This window comes from Patella vulgata, chromosome 8 (genome assembly GCF_932274485.2).
Source record: "Patella vulgata chromosome 8, xgPatVulg1.2, whole genome shotgun sequence".
Classification (NCBI taxonomy): Eukaryota; Metazoa; Mollusca; class Gastropoda; family Patellidae; genus Patella; species Patella vulgata.
This window is the reverse complement of record NC_065886.2, coordinates 25,008,301-25,034,616: the sequence shown is the minus strand read 5'-3', so window position 1 is coordinate 25,034,616 and position 26,316 is coordinate 25,008,301. Positions and strand designations below refer to the sequence as shown.

The following is a 26,316-nucleotide window of genomic DNA, read 5'->3' as shown; positions in this document are numbered from 1 at the left end:
GTTTGGGTCGATTTTCCTGTGAGGGGTTGGTGGGGGGCCCGGGGGTCTGTATCATTTTTGCTCGAGAAGAACAGCTTCATTGCCCAAAACATCAACCTACATATCTTTACCAGATAGCGCCCTGTCTTGAAACAGGTATCTAAAGTTACCAAGCTCTTAATTTAAAAAAGCCAAAGAAATATCTTTTAAAAAGAATAAACCTGTAATAAGAATAAGGCCAGGCATTCCAAAACAAATAACCAATACCAGTAAATCAAGATTGAGCTTTTTGAATAACAAAGTTAACAGCACCTGACCTTGACAAGCACATTCTTCAAGACAAAAGTAATTAGATGTACATAAATTATCTTAAATTATTCACGGTATGTTAAACCAATTTAGTAGATTCAAAACTTGTAATCATATTAAACTGCTAAAGTTTTTTTTACTAGGATGTCTAAATGACATGATATACTTTTGAAGGTTCATATATTATTGTTCCATTTATTTTGTAGTAAAAGAGCTTACACATAATATAAAATTTGTAGGTGTTTTTGTTAAATTCATCTAAATTTTGGAAGCATGAATGTCAAATAAACAATGTCAACATATTCTGCTTAGGTAAATCTATTTTCCTGCGGTTAAGGGAACCAATTTAGAAGGGAAATAATTTCCCTCCTTTATGTAGTGATATAAGGTATTATGAAGAACTATTTGCCAGTGAATAGGTTACAGTCTCATTCAGATCAATCGCCATTAACAGATCGAGTTTTTTGGGGGGATAAGAATAATGATTCAGTATGTCAGAATATATATTTAATGTGATGATTGTGATATTTTACTTATCAATTTTGTACTGGAATTACTATATTATATTGTTAAATATTTAACTATACATGTCCGTGTGTAGCTCTGGAGACAGTTATTGCTTGAAGACGGACACAGATTCCTTAATTTTTTCCAATGGTTTTTTAGGGTTTTATTTTTCTGGCTGGTGTGACTGTCGGTGATGGAGAAAAGGTGTAGAGATAGAGTAATGTTTAAGTAATGATTGTATATCATAATGTTTTGGATGTACATAATGTATATAGTTGATACATAATTAAAGGCAGGTGGGTTGACACTGCATACCACCAGGGCTGTCGGTAATTTTTCACAGATGATTAGCAGCACTGCTAATCAAAAAGTCCAATTTTGCCAAATTTGATTAGCAAATTTAAAAATTGATTAGCAGTTTTTCAGTTTCAAATCAACATAAAACACCTAAATAACAAGATTATTTTAATTTTAATTGATAGCAAATGATTAGATTTCATTCTTAAGATTTTTTTAGAATGTTAGCACTTCTACAGCTAGCTGTGAACATTTCTGAATGAATGTAGACTTTTGTTAGGCCTTATGTCTGAAGCCAATTCTTGGCAGTGGCTTCTTATTTCTTCGTTAGAAAACAATTTCGTCTGCTTTTTATCGTGTGTTATTATTTTTGTTCAATCGGAAGCACGCGGTACTTTACGAATAATCTCGATTAACTAGACGCACGTGATATAAACAATAATAGTTTACGGGAATTCTTACTTTGATTTCTCACTTTACAATACGTTTACACGTATTTATTTTTTATATTTTATTTACAATACGTGGGGGATACACTGAATTTATTTTTTTTCAAATTGAATACTGATATCATTACTCGAAATTGACATGTCTCGCAACGTGAGTGGTACTACTTGATTCCCTATTTCCGGTTTAATAGTCCCGATTCATAGAGTTATGTCCCTGTATTATATAGTATCATGAATTGAGTCTGGGTAGTTCGAGAAGAAAATGTCACACGGAGAATTACGTTTTGTTTATAAAATTTATTTGATATTTTATACGCGTTGAAAGTGTTGAGAAATGTGGATAAATCTTTGTGTCAATATCCAAAATGACAGGCATATTATTGATTCGCAGTTACTGCGAATCAAAAACGTTAGATTTTAATTTTTGATTAGCAACGGACAAAATATGTATCGCAAATTGCGCTGCGATACTGGTTGTCGGCAGCCCTGCATACCACTAGAAGTGTTATTGTTGTTAATATGGAGCAGGGGAGGAAGAAAACAGCCTTGCCAGGCAAGATACACCCACATTTTGCAAGAGATGGACAGAGAACAAGCTAAACAAAGATAGGTTGCCAGGCAACGAAACATACGGTCACAGCAACTATGTCGCCCGGGGTGTCAACAAGGCTTGTCGCATATTTTTTGTTTTTGTCAGAAATGAAAACATTTACAACACATTAAAATCTGATTACAAGTAACAACCCATTTGGCTTCTAGTTCTGCCCTATTCTAACATTTAGCCTACAAAACATTTCATATCAATTTCGATAATCATTGGAAATCGTTGAAAATTGACAGGCTTCTTCATCTCATGAACTTAAAAAGTGTGTATAAAATTAAAGTCAATACATGTAACTTTAAACTCTACAGCTTCTACACTGTTTTTCAAAGAGGTCAAGGGCCGTAACTCTGGCAGTAATTATCGGAAATAGTTGAAAATCAATAGTCATCTTGGTCTCATGACCTTAAACACTCTGTATAAATTTAAAGTCAATCGAATAATAACTTTAGTCTCTAGAGCGTCAACAGGCTATTTCAAAGTGATCAAGGGCCATAACTCTGGCAGTAATTATTGGAAATCATTGAAAATCAACAGGCTTCTTCCGTTCTTCGTCTCATGACCTTAAACACTGTGTATAAATTTAAAGTCAATCGGATGTTAATTTTAGCCTGTAGAGCGTCCACAAGATTTTTCAAAGTGATCAAGGGCCATAACTCTGGCAGTAATTATCAGAAATCGCTGAAAATTAATAGGCTTCTTCATCTCATGACCTTACACACTGTGTATAAATTTAAAGTCATTTTAATATCAACTGTAGCCTCTAGACGGACAGAATCAACCACTTTATTCTCTCAGCTTCGAGAGATACGTAGAATCAAACCGGTCCAGAGCCGATCAGGTTGATAAGAAGTCGCTCATTCAACATTGATACATAACCGAAGGTGAACAGGCCTACCCATCCAGTTAATGCCACGGACAATCTCACCTCGGTCCACATACTAGTCTCCTCCCACTTCCGATTTCCAAGGCGTAGTCCAAACCTTGACTCTCATATATATATAAACCTTTTGGTATTCATTCGTACCTACATCATATTAAACCCCTAGGGCGCCAGTATTTAACGTTTTAAAATCTAACTACTTTATGGAATCAACGACAAATCTAAACTTATGCACCCCAACCATTTTTATTTTTGTTGAAGAATACATGTTAGTATGACTTTATCCTTTGATCTGAAAGATTAACATTAAACGACTGTGTATTATTGACTAACACTGACTGATCACTTGCTATAATTCTCCACACAACTTAGGAAGAAAAAGATTGCCTTCATTTGTGATAATATGCCAGTCCCAGAGGTATTTGAATATAAGATTACAGAAAATGTGGATGATTCCAGTCAAACTTTAGTAGAAAACTTTCAAGATAAATGCATATAAAAATGTCTGTGGTTTAATCTGTATAAGAGATTAATGAGAGTAAAAATGCTACTTACAATACTAGTAATAATATTGCCAACTGTACTGGTAGCTGGGTTCCAGTATTTCCAGACATTATCGAGAAAATCTAGGAATATTGAATGATGTATTAATATTTCAGGTATCATATAGAATATATTATCTACTATATTCTCATCCAAGCTGCTCTGAGTTTTAAGAGGTACCATATATTTCTGAAAATATAAAAAAAAACATAAATGAATCAAAGATAATATTTTATATGCCGTTGCATGCGATCATTTTGTAACATACATATAACCAATAGCCACAAACCATACATATGCACCTCTTGTCAAAGTTTTCCATGCTATAAACAGATTATGGAAGTTAGAAAAGGATTTTTTTTTCACAATGAGACTATAAAACTTCATTTCCTATTTTAGCTAGACCTACCAAACATTTTATCAGCACTATTATGATTTTACTATACCAAGAAAATTACTCTATTTAAATGTAGACATATGGCTTACAAAGTCTGTGATATTGTCTTGTTGCCCTTGTGGATTACTAGTTATTGTTTATCTGTTATTCATACATTTACTATCTGAAGTTTGTGAGCAATTTTGATTATAACAAAGCTCACCAAAGACAATAGACAGGGAGTATATGTAGGAACATATGCTAAAACTATATTCTAGAGATCTTACTGTGCATTACAAAGAAAATTAGATCTGAAAGAAAATACCCCAAAAATTTACATTTGTTTCTATGTGTGAAAAGAAAATTCATGAGGAATGGTCAATCATTTCAGACCTCCGTTAATTAATTAGGGAATAACATCAAATGTTTTGTTAATAGTGATCATTTTACTAACAAACAAGCGTGTTCTTCTTTTACTCACTTTCCATAATGACCAACATAAAATATTCAGAAAAATCCTCCTAATATTAACTGTGAACAACCAATTAAGGACTAAGATATTACTCAATTGTTGATAACGTGAGCATCAATAAACATTTAATTACTGCTATTTAATAAGTACAGTCTAACCTATACTACAATATACACAATCTAAAATTGTATTGAAATGCTTATTCCATACACTGTTTTAAAGTTATCACATATTTCATGATCATTTAGTAATAAAGAATACATAAAAAAAATTGATTTATAATAACTGCGTTTTTCTGAAAATTTTATGAAGAATTGGAGAATAGGTATTGTCAACAAGTGTTTGCCATGCAAGATATGCCCACATTTTCCAAGAGATGGACAGAGAACAAAGCTAAAAAAAAAAGCAATTTTTTTCACAAACCTGGGGCCATAATCCAGGACGTTACGGTACGACATGCCTGATTTTTCGTACAAGGGACCCTAATCCATGAAGTTGTGGTCAAAATCGAATAAACAACAAAATGTGAACGGACGCACGGACGACGGCATAATACAATCACATGAAAATGTGGGCATTTAAAAATGATTTTGTTTGGAGAATGTTTCATGGGAATGTGTTTTTCCACCATTTTATGGTCATATTGATTAATGGATGCATAAAAACAAAATAACAATATTGTACATAAGAAAATATCAATAGGTATCAATATTTTCTAGTAATGTTCAATATCATAACAATTGCGCATATCTGAATTGATCTCAATCTGTAAAGTTTTTCTATGGATTCAGATTAATGACGTGAGATGCCATAAAAATTACACAAACTACAAACATATACACTGCGTAATAAACTTGAAAGATTTCTTTACAAGCAATAAATTGTAAATAACGTGATATGGAACAATAGAAATCAGAACACAGTATCATGGTCAGCAAAATCACATAGACAATTCGAAGCCTGCTTTGATCATCTGAAGACATGACTATCCTCGAAGGAGAAATCTATCAGACTACACAGTAACAATTCTACTTTCTTTTTGATCTACATATTGATAATTGCATATAATCCCAAAACGATTCATTGTCTCGAACATCACTGATTCACCATTTCTGGGAGGTTTTTTTTATCAACAACATCTATAAGCATTGTCATTTTATCATGATTTCAATATTCCTTCATTTTAATTACTATTCATGTTTTGCAAAATGTCACATTAGAGTGTTTCACTTTTAACTTTTTTTGTAATTTCTAAGGTTTCTACCTGTCACCAAAGTCCACTTGGGGTCAAACTTACAACAAAATATTTTCAGAATTTTCTTTCCCAAAATAGCGGCCATTTTTTCCATAATCGTGGCCATTTTGGACGTTTTGAGCTTGACAGATCGCTTAGAAAGGTCGGGTATGGCTTGTAACATGTCTATTTAAAGCTTTTCAGGATGCGAGTCCATTCCCACCATCTTAAATAATCCAAGATGGTAGAAATCCAAGATGGTGCCCAAAATCATCTATTTTCATGACATTGAAAAACATATTTCAAAGACAATACAATTTTGCACTCATAAAACTCATTATCAGGGCCAAAATGATGTTCAGAATGACACTGATCAACCTTTGGTTGAAAATGGTGGAAGGTAATGACTGAAGGTGAAGCTCCGGTGGGGTATATTCGCCATTCTGTCTACAAAGTTTATTTTATGATTGATTTTAGTAGCTTAGGGTGTCCTCTTTCAGAATTTGTCAGATTAACAAGGTCACCCCTGAGCGTTTTGTGAAATGCAAGATGGTGTCCAAGACGGCTGCCTTTTCAAATAATCCCCTATAACTCCAATAGTATTTAATCTAGTATTTAATCTGGTGTCAAGTAATACACCGAGATGATCTCATTATGCGTTTATGTCCAAAAACATATAGTCTGTCTCTAGATATAGTTTGGTTTGGTGAAATAATCACCCCCAACTGCAGCTAACAAGTTAAAGGGCCACATTGTCTGGCATTTTGGATTTTATTATCATCTAATCACCCCACAATAACAATGAACAATTTTAGTATATTTCTTGACCCCAAAAGCATACGGTTAGACACCAAAATTATCATCCTAGACTAAATACGATGAGAGTTATATGGGATTATTTGAGATGCAGGTCGTATGGAGGCCATCTTGAATTTCTCAAAACGCTCAAGGGTGACTGAGGTTCACCCGGCAGATTCTGAAAGAGTACACTCTAGGCTAATAAAGTCAATCATTAAAAAAAACTTTGTATACAATTTCCAGGTTCACCCATAGTTCTGCCAGACTCACGGTGTGGTGAACATACTCAATCGGCGCTTCACCTTCTGTCATTACCTTCTGCTTTTTGCAACCAAAGGTAGATCAGTGTCGTTCTGATCATCATTTTGGCCCTTAGAATGAATGTTAGCAAGAAAATTATGAAAATATTACGGCGTAAGTTTGAACCCGAGTCGACTTCAGGGATGGGTATAGAAACCTTAGAAATTACGAAAAAAGTGAAACACCCTAATGTTACATTGATTGTTGTCATGCCATAGGCCCACAACCTTCGTAAATGAACAGAAAATTAACATTGACCAAGCAAATTACAGTACCATTTTGATCATATTTCTTAAGTCAACAGAAAATCCAGAGCACACCCAACAGCAGGATTGAACCATGCTCCTCCTGGTTAGTGAGCCAACTACATTTGCAAACAATTTGATTGGATAAAATGCAGTCTAAGGTGGTTTGCTGTGGCTCCCAGCAGCTTGAATACTCATAATGAGTAAGACATTTTAAGAATATCCTAACATAGCATTTTAGTATGTGATATGTGCAAATCTGGGAAAACGAGAACTTGATAGGCTGCTAATTGACTAATTTAATAACTTCTAATCTAAGCATTCATTGACATTATAGACCTACAAATAGATCAGCCTGAAATTTTCCAATGAAACAAAAAATAAATCTATCATGATTACACAAAGACATCAAAAGGTTATGAGGATAATGATGATGATGAGTTGGATGGTAGTTGTTGCCAATCATACAGGACATATTCCAATTTAGATAAGCGCATTGTGGAAATGGGATCTAAATAAAAAAAAGTTGTTGCAATGATACAGGACAGATTCCAATCTAGATTTGTGCATCGTGAAAGAAGAATCAAAATTAGTTACAATACAGGATAGATTCAAATCTAGATAAGTGCATGGTGGAAGTAGAATCTAAGGTTCTTGCAATGATACAGGACAGATTTCAATCTAGATACATTGTACATGTATAAAAACCCTGGTGGAAGTAGAATTTAAAGGGGTTATATAAAGACCTTTTTTTATTCAGTACTCATTGATAAAGGACAATTTTTTGCTTAGTATACTAGCTCAATTAAGGCATTTGGGCTATTGGTATATAATTTGTTTTTAACTGGACTGTGGATGTCACCGGTCATGGAAATACTAGTGGATTATGTCAATGGTATTTAGTAATTGAACTGGAAATATACAGGAAACTATTCTATGGAATACAATTACAACTGTTTTTTACTGAGCAATGATTTCGACTAGGATTCTCTAGTATTTTTCAAATAATCAGTAATAAACAATAATTTTATGCTATATAGAATTTTGTCTTATGTATGGAATATAGTGGAGTCAGAGGTACAAATGTAAGTTGGAGATACCAAGTAAAAGCCAAAGTAAGGAGCATGGGAAAAGCAAAGTTTAAGAGAATTGGTTTAAGTAAATTAAAGGATTATTCAGTTTAATTCAATGTGAACACAAACTTGAAAAATTCTATACATTGTGACACTTTCAGACAATCTTAAACTACTTCTTTTATTAAGTAAATATTTAGAACAAAGGTAAATATGCAATTAGAAGATAATATGTACACTTGAAGCAGGAAAAATAACACAACTATTGAGAACAACAGATGCAAGCTGCATGTATTTATGTGCAAAGGATGCACAGTTCTTGCGTGTACATTAATCGACTTCCCATCTGTTACATCATTAGCATACAGGAAAAACTATCTAGACATTACATGTAGATGACATTTTGACCTACAGCTATTTTCTTCAGGTATATGCATTATATGACAATGGTAGACAGAATACAAGTGATAATATCTATGTAAATAGTTTTTTAAAAGGTCAATGAGCCAGCCACTGTGTATTGTGTTGTTGTATATCAGGCTTGTATTAGATGTATATTAATCTCTTAGGTTTAATATTACATTATTGTACATGTAGATAGAATAAGTAGCATGTATAGTGTGCTCATCTTTTCACTTTCTGCTATTCTACCTCTATTTATAGACCTGTTTCCATATGTTTTAATACAATGGCAGAACAAAAAGATTTGACACTCTGGGTTAAAACTTTAAAAGACTTGAACATGGCACACAAATGAATGTTTAGGAGAATAATTTTACCAGAACATGCAGTTGGTAGACATTGGCAACACCCAAAGAAGGTGAGTGTGGAGCCTCCACCTCCCAAAACATACACATATACCACCTGCCCCCCCCCCCTCCTTATCATCAAATCCCGCCTTTAACCATGTTCAAAATTTCTGCCATTGTTGGTAGCATCTTAATTATGCTTTAATTGTTAATTTCATATCACAGACAAATAACAATTGGCCTAAGGTACATTTTTAAATTATACACCCAAGACCTGACGTATTGTTGCTCGTATTTGTGCTACTTGCAGAAACCATTACTGACAAATCATTTGGGTGGGTAACTCTATATCCAAATACACACGTTTATAATGGAGATTGTTTGTTTAATGGAGACCACAGTGTATGGTTTTGTATCAACCAGTCGTTGTACAAATACATATAAACACCATCATGTAAACATTAACAGGATAGGAATACTTGGGCACAAGAAATGGGTGACAAGCATTCAATATGATGTGTGCTGAATGTTTTGCCCAAGAAGAAAATGGGCTGTCAGCATAAAATAATCTTTGGTGAGTGTAACAGTAAGCCCCGGTTTTAACTGGAACACTGAAAATGCCAATCCAAATTAAACACTGAAATAGACCATTTACCAAAATATTGAGCCATTTGGAAATGATTTATATAAGGGTTACATAACTCTGTAAGAACTGTCGCCTCCAATATTTCATCGATTGACCTGCTGAACATGTCTGATACTGTTATATGCTTGGAGAAAGGTACCAGTAATTAGATTGCAACAAAGGAAAACACAAAACAAAAGCATGGCGGAAAAATATCATTGCACACATGTCAAAGATGTAGAACTCCATCGAACAATTGTATTTCTTTGGAAAGGTATCAGAGATACAGACAGTTCAATCCTGGTAAAGGGTTCTAAGACCCTTCAACCAGTTTTATACACTAAAATATATCTGGGAATTCTCTTTAAGGACTAGTAGTTTGATCAGGATAAAGGCTTTACATCTGTGATATTTGTCTGTAAAATTAGGGCATTATCTATGGTGTTGACATTTGTGTTGCTCGATTGTCTGAGAAATAAATGACATTAAAATATAATTACTGCTACAGCTACATGTACTATGAATCACTTGCCTTTATGTCACTATGACAAAATGGTTATTGTAATGTTATGTTAGCTATGGATATTTGCATCTTCAAACAGTATGCTAACCCTTTGAATATACAGTGCATGAGCCTGAAATAACCATTTAACCACAATGGTGGCGACAAATAACCATATTTAGGATGATATAACAAGTTAATATGCTTAGTGCATGTATTAATGACTGACAAGTTGATTAAATTAGTGAGTACACATAGGTCAGGTATATCACCTGTAATCAGTACAGACAGGAATCTAGATAAGATAAGATCAAAAGACAGGATGGTTCCATTTGCTTTATTTCTAGAACCACATACTGCTAAATGGCATACTTTAAAAAGACATTAAAAACAGACCATACTTATGGAAATTGTGTTGTTATTTTTGTGAAAATGAAGTAATCTAGCTTTTTATTAAACCAATAATATGGGCTCTTTTTCCATCTGACAGGTAACCATAAAAATTTAAAGATATATTACATGTACTTCGACATTCAAGATCTTAAATATATAATCATGGATTGGGAAAAGTAATCAAACTATATAGGAAGAAAATATTTGTTGTTAATAACATTTCCTGGTGTATCTTTCATAATATTTGAAGCAAAACTTATTTTACAATTGAAAATAACAGTCATTTTGTTGTACGTGTAAGACAATAAATGAGTGGTTGACATTCTAATATTACTTATATACTGGGATTACAATGCAATCTAAGTCAATAACTTGATTTATTCAACAGATGTATCATAATTTCAGACCAACCTGATCACAGTGCATGCACAGTTACAGGCACAATTACAGGCAGTATGATTATGGTCTAATATAAACCGGTCAAATAACACAGTGATAGAATTTATGGCGTGATCAGTTTGGTTCTATCACCCACTAAAGTACTTTAGCACACCATATTGTGCATAAGATAAGATTGATCAGTGTGAATGAATAAAGGGGGGAGGGGGTATGTCAATCTTGCAACTGAAAGCAACTGGTGTTTCGGCAACTGCTAGCAACTGAAAACAACAGAACTTAAAACTTTTGACCTTAGCGGCTCTCACAACTCAAAGCAACTAGTTGCAGTCACTTGCACATATTTAACTTTCTGCAACTCACTGCAAACGGATGCAGTCGACATGAGCATGTTTAACTTTCTGCAACTCACTGCAACTAGATGCAGTCGACATGAGCGTTCTTTAAACTTGCGTCAACTCGTTTCCATGGAAATAACATCACATGATAAGATACATACATGGAAATAACATCACATGATAAGATACATGTGTCATGTGAATAAATAAATAAACAAAATGGAAGCGAACGAAGACACCAACTTTTCAAATGTTGATGATGTCAACAATATATTAATAGAATTGTGGCAAGACTGATCATGTCTTTAGGATGTTTCTTCTAAGGTATTCGCCATTTTGTTGATCATGTGATGAATAAATTAACAGTCACGTGTTAAGTGTAATCGCTATTAGTTCCGAGTAGACATGAGTGCTCCAAATTCAGTTGCTCTCAGTTATCCTCAGTTGTTGATATGATCGACACTTGCATGGATGATTGTCAATCTCGTTTCAGTGATACACTTTAATCTTTTAATTCTGAATGTAACAAAATCAGATCATAACAATACCATGTGATGATGTTTTCACTATTGCGTAAATGTACCAGCATACAATTATGCCAAACATTACATTTCAGGTGCATTATGTCTTGTCAGCACTTCCCGTCAATCAATGGTGCATTTTCATTGCATCTCAGTATATATATACAAATAATACAGAAACATCTTTAAATATCTTCCACAGTTATACAATAAACAATGACATAATTACATTATTCTTTATTATACCTATGATTACATGTATATAATTCAATTATGCATGTACAGGTATACTAAGCAGCAAAAGAAACGTTAGGTTGGTATGTTACTCTAAATAGACGCATTGCATAAAACTTGCCAAATGTTTTTATTGTATATTTGTGACCACATCTCCAACTTTATCTGAGCAATAAGGCTCCTTCCCAAACATGGTAATATGTTCTCCATGATTTCTATGTAACTCATGCTGCACATGCTGTTCACCGGGACCAGCCCTATAAAATGCACCCTCATACATGGTTGAATCATTCACACTACAACATCAGCAGCATGTTCAGAGGAACCAGGCGCTTGGACGACTCGATGCTGGCCACACTGCCCAAGCCATTGTCAATCACTTCCAGGTCAATGTTCAGACCATCTACAGGCTTCAGCAATGCTTTTGGGACACCAACACCACGGATGATCGCCCCCGAACTGGTAGACCAAGGGTTATCACAAGCAACAAGAATGCCATGTTGTGCGACAGCACGTGCAGAATCCCTTCACACAGGCATCTGAGACAGCACGTCAGACAATGACAACACACGGAAAACCCATCAGTACTGATACAGTGCGTCTCACCAGAGAGAACATCCATTGCCGTAGACCTTACCGTGGACCGATCCTCGCCCCTCGCCATCGACATGAATGTCTACAGTTTGCCCAACAATACCAGAACTGGCAATGGAGAACTGTTCTGATGAGAGGCGGTATTGCGTATCAACTACAGATGGCAGGGCCAGAATATGGCGTCGACGTGGCCAGCGTTATTCTGACTAATGTGTCATGGAACGAGACTCATGGGGAGGTCCAACCATAATGATTTGGGGTGGAATTGGCCTGAACCAGAGCGTGGGTCCTGTGGTGTTCCAAAATATTGGTCCAGGGAGAGGAGGCAGCATCACAGCAGTGCACTACGTTGATCAAGCTCTCAGACCCCACGTCATACCACATTTTGCACGTCATCGAAACAACATTTTTCAGCATAACAACGCCTGTGCACACACCGCCAGAGTTACTCAGGACTTTCTACAGCAGAACTATGTCAACGTTATGCACTGTCCAGCCCTTAGTCCGGACTTATACCCAATTGAACATCTTTGGGATGAAATTCAGAGGAGACTTAATAACGTCGTACCGAGACCAAACACAGTCGATGAATTGCGCCAGGTTTTTCTGAGAGTGTGGTTCCAGGTGCCAAAGGTTCATCAATCACCTGGTCCACTCCATGTACAGACGCTGCGCTGCTGTTATTGACACTCGCGGTAGACACACCAGATACTGATGTATAGACTGTGTACAGGCTCTAAACCTTCTTGTAATGTCTTGGAATTGTGATGAATTAATCACTAATGTGTCAACATACTGTTCACAAAAATTGCTTTCATTCATTTATTAAGTCGTTTTCTAGAATGATTTGATTAAAGTGTCTCTCTGATTTTGAAATCATACAGACTTTTTTTTTTGCTGTTTAATATATTTAGCAATTTTGATAAATGTCTTCAATTTATTTTATCTCCCATCTATACATATATTTTCTAATGATTTAACACCTCAGAAAAAGGTTAAGGCATTCTGTCTGGTTCATCAATGGAACTCAACAAATTCTACATACAACACTTTTTGTTCACTACATTTCAATAACCAAATATCAATGGAATCATTTATCATTATCTAAATGACAGATCAATACTCTATTAGAAAATTATACAGGACAAGTCTTAAAATTTTGTGTACCAGTACTTTGTCATTCAGATCACATAATTTTCCTTACTACAGCTCATTCCAGTACATGTGAGAACTGGTGTACTTTTGAACCCTGATCAAACCAAAGAGAATATTTAGCTTTTATAGAAACAAAGTAAAAAATGTTTGCATGCTGATAAAACCAGACTCATTTGTTACACTACATACTTGTCTGATAAACGAAGCAACATGTCAAGATAGACAAGACTTAAATCAAAGAAAAACGTAAAAAAAAAGTAGAATTTGCTTGAAACATGTTTGTATTGGTAGCATATACTGTAACCTTTATCTATGTTATGTATCTATATGTACATTAACCAGCCAACTACATGCTTGTTTCTACTGAAAATATACAAACAACTTTTATGTGGGATAATAATTATCTGATAGTTGGACATGTTTCGATCTACAATTTAACTCGAGTAGACTTCACATACATACAAACCGTTGTTTATGCACGAGAAGTCGTTAATAAATTAATACATTAAACCTCATTGATTTAGGACGAAATAAAACATTGATCAGAAATGTTATTTCGTTTAGTGATGAGCAAGATCAGTACAATTAAATTTTTGTTTTCAAAAGTTGGTTTGTTTACTAATTTTAGATTTGCTTTTCAGCTTACTGTGCCGAATGTCGACAGTGCAATGCAAAGAAATTTAGCCATTATAAAGGCGCTAAACACATTTGATGTAGATCAAAATAAAGTGTTGAATCAGTTTATTTACTGAATTTAGTTTCGCTTATTGCTTAATCTGTTAACAATGAACACAAAATTACCCAATTCACAAAACAACAATTTTTTTACCTAAATCAAAATGGTCTAATCATTTTAACCCTTGTGCAAACCTGTTGCATGAAAAAAAATTGTCAGCAACAAGGGGTTATTTAAACATACATTACGCAAGAGCTAAATCTGCCTACAATAGGTCTTTCGTTAGGCCTTAAATGTTATCTAAATTATTAATTAGACTTTAATTAATTTATCCAGACCATAATCAACTCTCGATGTCATCGCAAGCCTGCGATGTTTATTGGATTCGGTTCCGATCTACTGTTCGACTTCCATTTATGATTTAATCATGAAATGGATAATCAAGACTATATTTTTATCATACCGACTTTAGTAATGATGATCGAGGCTAGACCGAAAATCCAATCGCTAAAATCTTGGTTCAGAGTGGATCACTTTGACTGAAATTTTCAGCAAATTCCCTTTACATTATCTAGTTTTTAACTATTGTAGTGAGAACTGCCATCTCTTTATCTAATCTCCCATAATGTATCTTTAAGACCCCAGACATAAATAGGTTTTTCGAAGCATAATTTTGTTCTAATACAATCAAACTAGAGTTTCATATAAAGACTGAAGATTAATCAATCAAAGTAAAAAACAAGCCAACAGTGAGGCTGATGTCCCCCGCCTAAATAGGACACATATAAATTTATCACAAATAAGCGGAACGGACAGACAGACAAACAGACAGACGGACAAACCCATTTTAATAGTTCCCTGCTTTCTTCGAAAGGCGGGGGACAATCAAAGTAGGAGAGTTATTGTTTTCCAAAGTCTCGACCAATCAAATTGCGTATCGCTCTGCTTACCCTGAGCAGAAAATGCTCATTATCAAACTTAGTCAAGGTATTACTGTAATGAAACTATACACCAAGTTTCATCAATCTCACTTAATTAGAACTAAAGTTATCGTGTCCCAAAGCATCAACCAATCAAATTGCTTATCTCTGCTTACCCTAAGCGGAAAATGCTCATCTTCGAACTCCATCAAGGCATTGACCTAATCAACACATACACCAAGTTTGAACATTCTAGCTCAATTAGGAAGAGAGTTATCGTGCCCCAAAGTATCAACCAATCAAATTGCTTATCTCTGCTTACCCTAAGCGGAAAATGCTCATCTTCGAACTCCATCAAGGCATTGACCTAATAAACACATACACCAAGTTTGAACATTCTAGCTCAATTAAAAGTTATTGTGTCCCAAAGCATCAACCAATCAAATTGCTTATCTCTGCTTACCCTAAGCGGAAAATGCTCATCTTCGAACTCCATCAAGGCATTGACCTAATCAACACATACACCAAGTTTGAACATTCTAGCCCAATTCGGAAGAGAGTTATCGTGTCCCAAAGCATCAACCAATCAAATTGCTTATCTCTGCTTACCCTAAGCGGAAAATGCTCATCTTCGAACTCCATCAAGGCATTGACCTAATAAACACATACACCAAGTTTGAACATTCTAGCTCAATTAGGAAGAGAGTTATTGTGTCCCAAAAAGTGTGACGGACAGACAGACGGACAGACAGACAGACAGACAGACAGACGGACGAACCCATTTTAATAGTCCCCTGCTTTCTTCGAAAGGCGGGGGACAAAAAAATATTTGAGGTAATAACAGTGAAGATATGAACTATAAGGAACCCATCAAAATCTGCAAATAACTTTTGTCATTTCCATGTAGATTGTCTCTTGTCAGAGTTGGTAGAGTTCCAAGATATGTTTGCAGATCTAGATTACTAGAATGATCAACACAATATCATCAGTAAGAAAGATTTCAAATACAAAGCTTGCACCGAGCGCAGAACAGATTAGACACATGTAACCAGCAAAATGTTTAAAAGGGAGCGGGGTCCACGAAGACCCCTTGATTTCGATAATGTATTTCTTTTATTTTCTTGTCAAATTTTATTTTATTTTCTTGTGAATATTGCCACTGCCTCACTTCAATTCTATTTGCATCATTATACCTGACGTTAAGTAGCTGACAATATATAAAATTCTCGCTAGACAATTATGAATCAGTTCCCCACAAATGTTAAGGATATTGTTGTTAAGCAAAAAATTAGGACAAAAAAATTTAATTCTCCTCTCAAAAACCAGAATTAATTCCTATATAAAACATGTGCAAAACCAATTAACAGTCACAGACATAATATTGACATGAGCTTCAAAAGAATTCCCATTTAAGAAATTTATGAGTTTCCAATGTCATGGTCATGGCAAATTTCCCATGAAAATATTACCTGTACTGTTTATGTTTACATGTGTGCACCATACATTAAATTGAATATATTTACTCGACATATCTTGTATATATACTGATACATTATGTTAATACTAGACATAAAACAAGCGGTTGCCATATAAGATACACCCACATTTTTCAAGAGATGGATAGAGAACAAGCAAAAAAACAAGCCAACAGTGAGGCTGATGTACCCAGCTGAAATCCCAAATTAAATAGATGACACATATTAATTAATCGCACATCTATTTTTTTCAAAAGTATCGAGCAATCAAACTGATTATCAACTATACACTAAGTTTCATCACTCTCTATCAGATAGAATCAAAGTTATCTTGTCCCAAAGCATCGACCAAAGAAATTGCTTATCTTTGCTTAGATTTAGTTCGATATGTTAATCATTGAACTCAGTCAAGACGAACATCTACATCAAGTTTAAACATTCTACCTCAATTAGAAGCAGAGTTGTTATGTTCCAAAGTCTTGACCAATCAAATTGCTTATCGCTCTGTTTACCCTGGGCAGAAAATGCTCAATATCGAACTTATTCAAGGTATTGATGTAATGAAACTATACACCAAGTTTCATCACTCTTACTTAATTGGAACTAAAGTTATCGTGCCCCAACGCATCAACCAATCAAATTGCTTATCTCTACTTACCCTAAGCAGAAAATGCCCATCTTCACACTCCGTTAAGGCATTGACCTAATAAACACCTACACCAAGTTTGAACATTTTAGCTCAATTAGAAGGAGAGTTATTGTGTTCCAAAGTCTCGACCAATCAAATTGCTTATCGCTCTGCTTACCCTGAGCAGAAAATGCTCATTATCGAACTTAGTCAAGGTATTGATGTAATGAAACTATACACCAAGTTTCATCACTCTCACTTAATTAGAACTAAAGTTATCGTGTCCCAAAGCATCAACCAATCAAATTGCTTATCTCTGCTTACCCTAAGCAGAAAATGCTCATCTTCGAACTCCATCAAGGCATGGACCTAGTAAACACCTACACCAAGTTTGAACATTTTAGGTCAATTAGAAGGAGAGTTATTGTGTCCCAAAAAGTGTGACGGACAGACAGACAGACGGACGAACCTATTTTAATAGTCCCCTGCTTTCTTCGAAAGGCGGGGGACAAAAAAATTGGGGTACAATCAAGGGCTTTAATCCAGGAAGTTATGGTCCGATATGCATGAATATCGATGGGTACCAAGCAGTTGCCAGGCAAGATATGCCCACATTTTGCAAGAGATGGACAGAGAACAAGCTAAGCAAAAACGCGATTTTTGTACAATCAGAGGCCATAATCAAGTTACGGTCCATTGTACCTACAATTTAGGGGCCATAATCCAGGAAGTTACGGTCCGATTTGCGCGGATATCAAGAGAAACTGAGATCTTTGGGTTTTAAACACACATTACAAGTTTCATCAAAATCAAATAAAAATTGTGACTTCTGAAAGGTCCACAACCTTGGTATTACATACTTTTAGACTACTGTACAAGAAGTAGCCATTTTGTCTGGCATTCTTGGTCAGATTTTTACGAAATTTGAAGTCAAACTTCACTGAGGTGTAACGGTGATATATTTAAATGTTTTTTTAAAATTGAATACAAATTGTGACTTATAGGGGATCCACAAGCTAAAAACATGATTTTTTCGAAAAATCAGGGGTCATAATCCAGGAAGTTACGATCCGATATGCATGAATATCAATTTTCATCAAAATTGAGGTCTAACGGTGATATATTTAAATGGTTTTTAAATTTGAATCCAAATTCTGACTGTTAGAGGGTCCACAAGCTAAAAACGTGATTTCTTCAAACAATCAGGGGCAATAATCCAATATGTGTGATTATCAAAAAGAACTGAGATTTTTGTGATATAAACATAAATTTAAAGTTTCTTCAAAATCTGACCAAAATTGTGACTTCCAGAGGGTCCACAACCTTGATATGACATACAATTACACTATTTGCGTTCGAGAAGTGGCAGATTTGGTCTGATTTTCATGATATTCGACCTAAATCCTCATTATGGTGTAACAGTGACATATTTAAACAGATTTGTAAATCGGATAAAAATTGTGACCTCTAGAGGGACCACAAGCTAAAAAAAACCAATTTTTCATACAACCAGGGGCCATAATCTAGGAAGTTACGGTCCTGTATGTGCAAATATCAAAAGGAACCAAGATCTTTGGGTTGTAAACATACATTTCAAGTACATTTCAAATCAGATGAAAATTGTGCCCTCTAGAGTGTCCACAAGCTAAAAACATGATTTTTTGTACAATCAGGGGCCATAATCCATAAAGTTATGGTCCGATACATGCCAATATCGACAGAAACCAAGATCTGGGTGTTGTAAACATACATTTCAAGTTTCATCAAAATCGGATAAAAATTGTGACCTGTAGAGTGTCCACAAACAATGTGTGGACGGACAGGGACGAAGACATAATACGTCCACATGAAATTGTGGGTGTATAAAGATCATATAGGTATTAATTGATGTCAGTAGAAAGTGAGGTATTAACCAAGGCACCCTCTTTAAATATTGTAAATGTATATATAATCTACCAGTAATTTGTTTATTCCAGATGGTTAAGATACAAAAACTATTTGCTACATGTTAAAATGCAGGAAAGATCTGTTCCCCAATTCTCTCTCTTTAGCTGAACAGCTGCAGTTCCTTCAGTACAAGAAATGTTTCCAGTCATTTGAATATTGACAAAAATTTATAAATAATTATAATGAAAATACTGCAGCTTCCAACAATTAGGGAATGAGTAATTATTTCAGAAGCCATGGGTGCTTTTTGTATATGGACCAAAAGGTAATGTCACAAACTAATTTCTAGACTAGATTGATGGCTGCTGTTGGTACCTGTCTTCGTATTGTTATCCAATCAATGAAATGAACAGTTATTTCAGTAGCAATGGGTATTTTCTGTATGTGGACCAAAAGGTAACATCACAAACTAATATCTAGACTAGTTTTAGGGCTGTTCTAAGTACATGTACATGTAATTGTCTTTGTTTTTTCATCTAATCAGGTTAATGTCAGAAATGAAATGGTGATATACCTCCATTACCAATACCTTGAGTGACAGTTATAGACGGTGCGGTATTAAAATACAATACCCCAATATAATTTAATCTTGAGAAAAATTATAATTCATACAGTAATGAAATTGGATCCTACTTTATTGTACCAACCGGGCTAATGATGACAGGTATATACATGTACCATGCCGTGTGCTACGAGGTAAATTTTATGTCCACGTCAACATGTACACAGGACCTTCGATTTCATCTCATTCAAACGACTATAGACTGTTCCTTCCCAGGCCCTCCTTCATGCATCATTATAACAAGAGAAAACCACTCTGAAAGGAACTTTCTCACAAATCTATGTGCTTCCAATCATTTCAACTAACAAAGCATTGTCAGGCAACAAATATTATACACACCAGCAACTTAAGGTGGCTTTTTAAGATGGCTTGCATGTTTTCAGTGTCAGTTGCATTAACTATATATAAAATTGATTGGCAGGTGTGAATTTTGATAGAGTTCATCATTATGATTAGCCAAAGAATCACACCAAATTTGTAAAAATAACATTAAAACGTCTGGACATGTAGAATGGTTACAAGGTATAGGCAACAGGGGCAGTAACTCTGCAAAAAATCCTTGCATGGCGTGACTTTGATATGCGGGCATATACAAATAACAAAATACAGAGGTCTTTATAGATATCTGTATGCATGTATTGTACTTTGATTCTTTTAGTTATGACAAATTACATTTCAAAATTCAATCAGACTAAAAATCAAAAACAAGTTAGATTGAAATGATTTTAGTTTGAACACATATTTCAAAATAATATGCTACCATTTTTTACATCTAACATTTGATGATGTAACTAGGTGATACTTGCTCCTCCTAGAAAACCAGATACCAATTCTTATTTGACATATCAGATACCTATCAACTTTTTATTGTACTATGTTATTCATTTAATTAAAGGCTTGGTCACTGTTGCCTGTAAATTTTTTAACAAATAAAAAGGGGGAGGTTCGTTCATTAAATAATATATGAAAACTAGAAACAGTTAATTGACTGTCAGTTGGCTACAGGAAACTGAATGCAGTCAGTGATATGTCAGAACTATACTGGCCTTCATCTGGCAACAAACAACTTCATGGTTCTATTTTTGGTATCTACTCTCTACCGTGATTTATATATACCTACACTGTACTATCATCTCAGGTGTTCAAGACACCCAATCTATTTCAGTCTGGGTTTGACATTTTGGTTTTTACCTGCCCTGCAAACAAGCGGAACAGTCCTGAAGAATAAACATCCAGCTGACATCACTGACCTTGTAGCATCAAAATTATGCTTGACACATGTTGATTTATATACAATGAAAATATCAATTATAATACAAGAAGCAAATAAATATAAACCTATTTTTATATTAATTGTATAACTTCACAAATTGGGAGTGTTATCAGATTTAATTTCAACAACAAGAATCAATTTCTGATTCTCCTTTACTGACATAATATGTGGCTATTTCAATGATTTCTAAAAAAAATGTCTTCTTGTTTCCCCATAATATATATTTTGCTAATTAATTATATCAAAGTCTTTGACCTTACCTTTATAATTTGGGTGCCCATTTGGTTAAAAAATATAATTTATTAATTTATTTTACTAAATGGGATATCTTTCTACATCTGTAGCTTTAAAGGACAATATTGATGTCAGTCATTATCACATATGTGATAGAACCAGTTAAACATGTTCCAAATATAATTTTAACACAGAGATCATTGTTACAATAGATGCATAATGATGATTTCAAGAAACGGAAGTAACAAAAGCAAAAGGAAAACACCAGTTATCCTTCTATATAACTGACTGAAGTGACGAGTGATAACAGATACACAGGCAAATTTCAGTTCACTGATAATTCCTTTGAAGACCAAATGTTGTTATATGGGACTGTGGGAGGATATCTGACAATTCAAAAAATAGAAATAATTGACTGTCACTAGATAAGGGATCATGGAAAAAAGAAAGAAAAAGTAGTGCATTACCATGTTTTTATTAAGTAAAGAATGAATAAAAACAAGGGAATGTATGGACTATTTCTATTTTTCTTGTTTTCTCTTATCTAGTAACATTCAATTATTTTTTTGAATTGTCAGACATCCTTTCACAGTCTCACATAAAAACTTTTAGTCTTCGAGTGAATTATCAGTGAACAGAATTCCGCCTGTGTATCTGTTATCACTTGTCATTTCAGTCAGTAACTTTTGCTTTAGTCACGTCCGTTTCCTGAAATCTTCATATGCATCTATTGCAGCACTGATCTCTGTGTTAAAATTGTATTTGGAACGTGTTTAACCAGTTCTATCACATATGTAATAACGACTGACACCAATATTGTCCTTTAACTAGATCTAATATTTGACTATTTAAAGGTGCAGTCCCAGATATATTTTTTAGTAAATAAATCTGGTTAATTTGAGATGAAAGAGTCTTGCAACCATCCTAGTCTTGTCCAACTTTCTGAAGCTCTGCAACACCCCGTCAAAGAAATACAAACTTTCAGTTTCCATGTGAGGCTAGCTTTACATGTACATGTAAATCTCAAAATTGCATACCATGTAAATGCTTGGATAACCATGTCTACATGTATGTACTTGCAGAAATTACACATGTGCTCATTGCAATTATCAAATCACTTATACAACTGGAATTCCTTAAATGAGTTTCACAACCAAGTTAAGCAAATCTTGCTTGTACTTATTTGCTAATGGCTCAATATTTCATATTTTCAAAGTAAGCTATGTCATCGCATTTTGGCATTGGATTTACAGCCTCCTGTGAAATCTGGGACTGTAACTAAAACAAAACAAAAATCAATAAAAATGGCAACTTCAACACCATCACTAATGACAATGAAACATCAAATCAATCAAATTCTGTGCCTAAATCAAATGGATCCTGCTCCTTTATATACATGTAACCCACATCCCCACACCCTCAAAAGGGAATGAACAGAAAAAGATGCTTTATCATGTACAAAACATCTGTATCAATCACATGTTTCTAACCACTGATTAATATGTCAAAAGAAACAAAATAACAGGAACGGAAGCCGTTGTTTTGGGGGATGTGATTATTGGAAAAATGTGTCTGTCTTATATCATGGGCTTGTATACTTTACTTGGAAATACAAAGAAAGGAACATCTGCCAACATGAAGAGTTAGTTCAGATAGTTCATCTGAGCCAACAAACCTATCACACTTCAGAATGTTATCAATCTCCCTTAAAGAATAAAAACAGTGATCAATACCTCTAGAATTTATACTGAAATAAAACACCTCAACCCACATATTGTTAGTTTTGTGATAAAATAATGACTGTAGGATTATAATACAGCTTTAAAAATACCTCATAAAACAAAAGAAAATATGCCAGGGCAGAAAAATTCTTCATCTTTACAAAGGTTGTTCATCTTAAAGAATTTAAAAAAGAAATATTCCTACAGTAGGAATTTGAAAAAGACGTGGCAGAATCTCTGTTGATCACACAAAACTTCTCCAACGTGGCACAGTACATGCAATAATACATTAAAAATTTGTAAGATATGGAAACTCCTCGAACACAATAACATCCATAGAAAATGAACTCTACAGTAGTTATTTATTGAAAAGATGTTAAAGTTCCTTCAATTCATCTTACTCCTCGAACACAATAACATCCATGGAAAATACAAAGAACTCTATAGTAGTTATTTATTGAAAAGATGTTAAAGATCCTTCAATTCATCTTACTAAAGAATCCTATCTCATTCTTGATTTTACCACTCCATATCAAATTTTAAATTCAAGGCATTTGTAATTTGACCATACATACATTATGGTTGAATTATGTTTTAACATATCGCTACAATTGGAATCATTTTATGTAGGTGCCAGTGATTATGGTATAAATATTTTGCTTATCATTGATAAAGAACATACTCTGGAGTCACTTTGATTTGACATTCAGTCTAAAGTTTACAACTTTTGACTGAAGTTCCAGAATCTTTTTTTGCAGTTTTGCACCTAAGACTAATCGATGGTCCTCATATCTTTTAAGGAACACGTTAGTGTCACTGTTACTTAACATATCTATCGGATTATCCCTTCAATATTCATGTCTTTGATCTTATCTACTGGACATATCAGTTATTAGATGCTGTTTGCTAACCTTTGCATCCCATTCAGGTGCACTTTTCTGATACTGTCTGTGAAAAAATGCACTAAATTGACTCTTTCAATTTTTCAGATCATGCTATTAAGGAAGAGTTTAATTGCAATATACTGCATCACCTGATCTTTGTCAATTTAAGCCATTACAAATTACAGGTATATAGTGTATCAATGATGCACATCATCAAGGCTGGAATTAACGGGCAGGTGTCGTAACCTGGTTATAGGTTACCACAAAATACAGGATGGTAATCTAACAGGTTACTACACAGGTTGCCTGAAAATGGTTTATGGTAACCCATCAGGTTTTCTGCTATGTATTGTATTATTGATGAGAACGTCTATGGTAACCTGTGCGGCTGTAGTAATTGAGGAGTAAAATATCATAATTTAATAAAATTGAGAAATTAAAGTCTTTTTTCTTTGTTTTGTTGTAATTTATATAATATTTAACATGAACATAATTTTGTAACACAAACTGAATATGTATCAATTCTTTCGCCCATGCATGTAGACCATCAGATTTTACATGTCTGTAATAATATATGTTGCTCATGTTTTTGTAGTTAACAATATCCACATACGCAAGCAATGAATCAAAACTTTGACCCGTCACATTTCATTGTAGTATTAGTACGTACTACATATCTCACAGGTAACTTTTTTCAGTTTATTGTCATCGTCCACCTCATCCTAAAAGTCATTGTTGAAATCCCACGACAAACATCTTCAAAGCAACTGTCTCGCGGTTTAGCATTGAGAGAGAGAGAGAAATGGGGTTTAACGTCCACTCGGCACAAACTAGGTCATTTCGGGACTTACACAGGGTTCAATTTTATTTCAATAATTCGCTTCCGCGTAGGGGTCTTTAGCAGTGGGAGGAAACCGGAGGACCCAGAGAAAACCCACGAGGTTGACAGACGACCCTACTCCTTGTCACGTACAACCGGGGAATTGGTTTAGCAATGTCTTTCGGATTATTTTTGTAATGTGTCAGACAATTATGTCTTGTACAATGGCATTATAAAGCTAAATAGTGCAAACAAAGAATCAAACTTCCAAATTCCAATGTATGCTTAAAAAAGCCTACATAGGATGCTAACATCAACAAAAATAAAGCACTTGTATTAAGGTAAGAACATGTACATTTATCCTATTGAAACAGACTTCTAAATGTTTGTTTAATCATGGTTTCATACAGTAGATTGGGTGCACGTTCTGATCATGTGATTCTTTGATTTAGTTCATGTCCGTGTAAAAATAACCCACCATTTCGTAAATTGATCAATGAAATAATAAGAAAAAAGTAAATGTAAAAGGAAACATGAAGTAAGGTGGAATGCCAATAATTGTTATCTAATACACCTTGCTTTAAGACAAGACTAAAAGCAACCTGCCATCTTTAACTAGCTTACATTGGAACAACTTCCAAGACTCTGACACAGAACAAAAGCGCTGGACCATCGTCTCTCAGCTGATTAGCACACTTAGCCAATAAAACAAGCTGTTACATAAGGTAGCCTCCAGCTGCTGGTCGATCAGTTGAATACTACTCATTGTAAGTTTAAAGGTAGAGGATGTTATACAGTTACTGATTGGGTCAAACAGGTGGCTTTATCATCCTCTTGATAAAATAACTTGGGATTGAGCAGCGCACATATTACTTAACTTTCAGGTGTAATACCTTTCAATTTGAGCTAAATTCAGACAATCATACCCACTGTTGATAAATATATCCTCCAGGAATAGTAACATTCATTAACTGTGGCTATTTTTGGGCTGTTTTTTTTTACTTTGGGTTGTAAGGAGATACTTAATTCACACTGCAACTATTCTTCTATTAAACAACATACTGCGGAATGCTGTAATAAGGAATGAAAGTCATTTTCTCTAGAATGCAACCTATTTAATAGCTTCGCATATCATTATAATAATGAATGAATGAATGAAATGGGGTTTGAGTACGGGCATACGCCATGCAGTGTGCTAAGAGGGAAATTCCACCCGAACAGCACTTGAATTCCGTCTGTCCAGTTTTGTTTTACATGCCCACCATTGAAATACGCTATATCCTACCAAATGCATACATTATCCTAACTAAGAAGTAGTTAATTATACCAGAAAATATCTTGTTTTATATTTATACCCAATGTATAAAATTAAAGATAGGTTGCCAGGCAATGAAATATACACCCACAGCAGCTAAGTCATCCAGGCAGTCAACAAGAGTTTGCTGGTAATGAAACATTTATAATACACTAAAATCTGATTAAGAGTAACTTATCAGAAAACCATTAGAATTTGTTTGGCTTCTAGTTCTGTCCATACATGTACTAATGTTTAGTATACAAAACATTTAATATCGTGGATTTAGCTGTTCAAGTTATCACAAAT

General features: G+C 34.5%; 1 protein-coding gene across 1 annotated transcript in view; it reads right to left on the bottom strand.

Annotated features, from left to right (window-relative positions):
• The window catches only part of LOC126830844 (rho guanine nucleotide exchange factor 17), a 73,589-nt gene that overhangs the window by 25,533 nt on the left and 21,740 nt on the right, over positions 1 to 26,316 (bottom strand). The window contains exon 4 of the mRNA XM_050561282.2: positions 3,581 to 3,757. Coding sequence (XP_050417239.1) covers positions 3,581 to 3,757 — 177 coding nt within the window. The remainder of the gene's footprint in view (positions 1 to 3,580; positions 3,758 to 26,316) is intronic.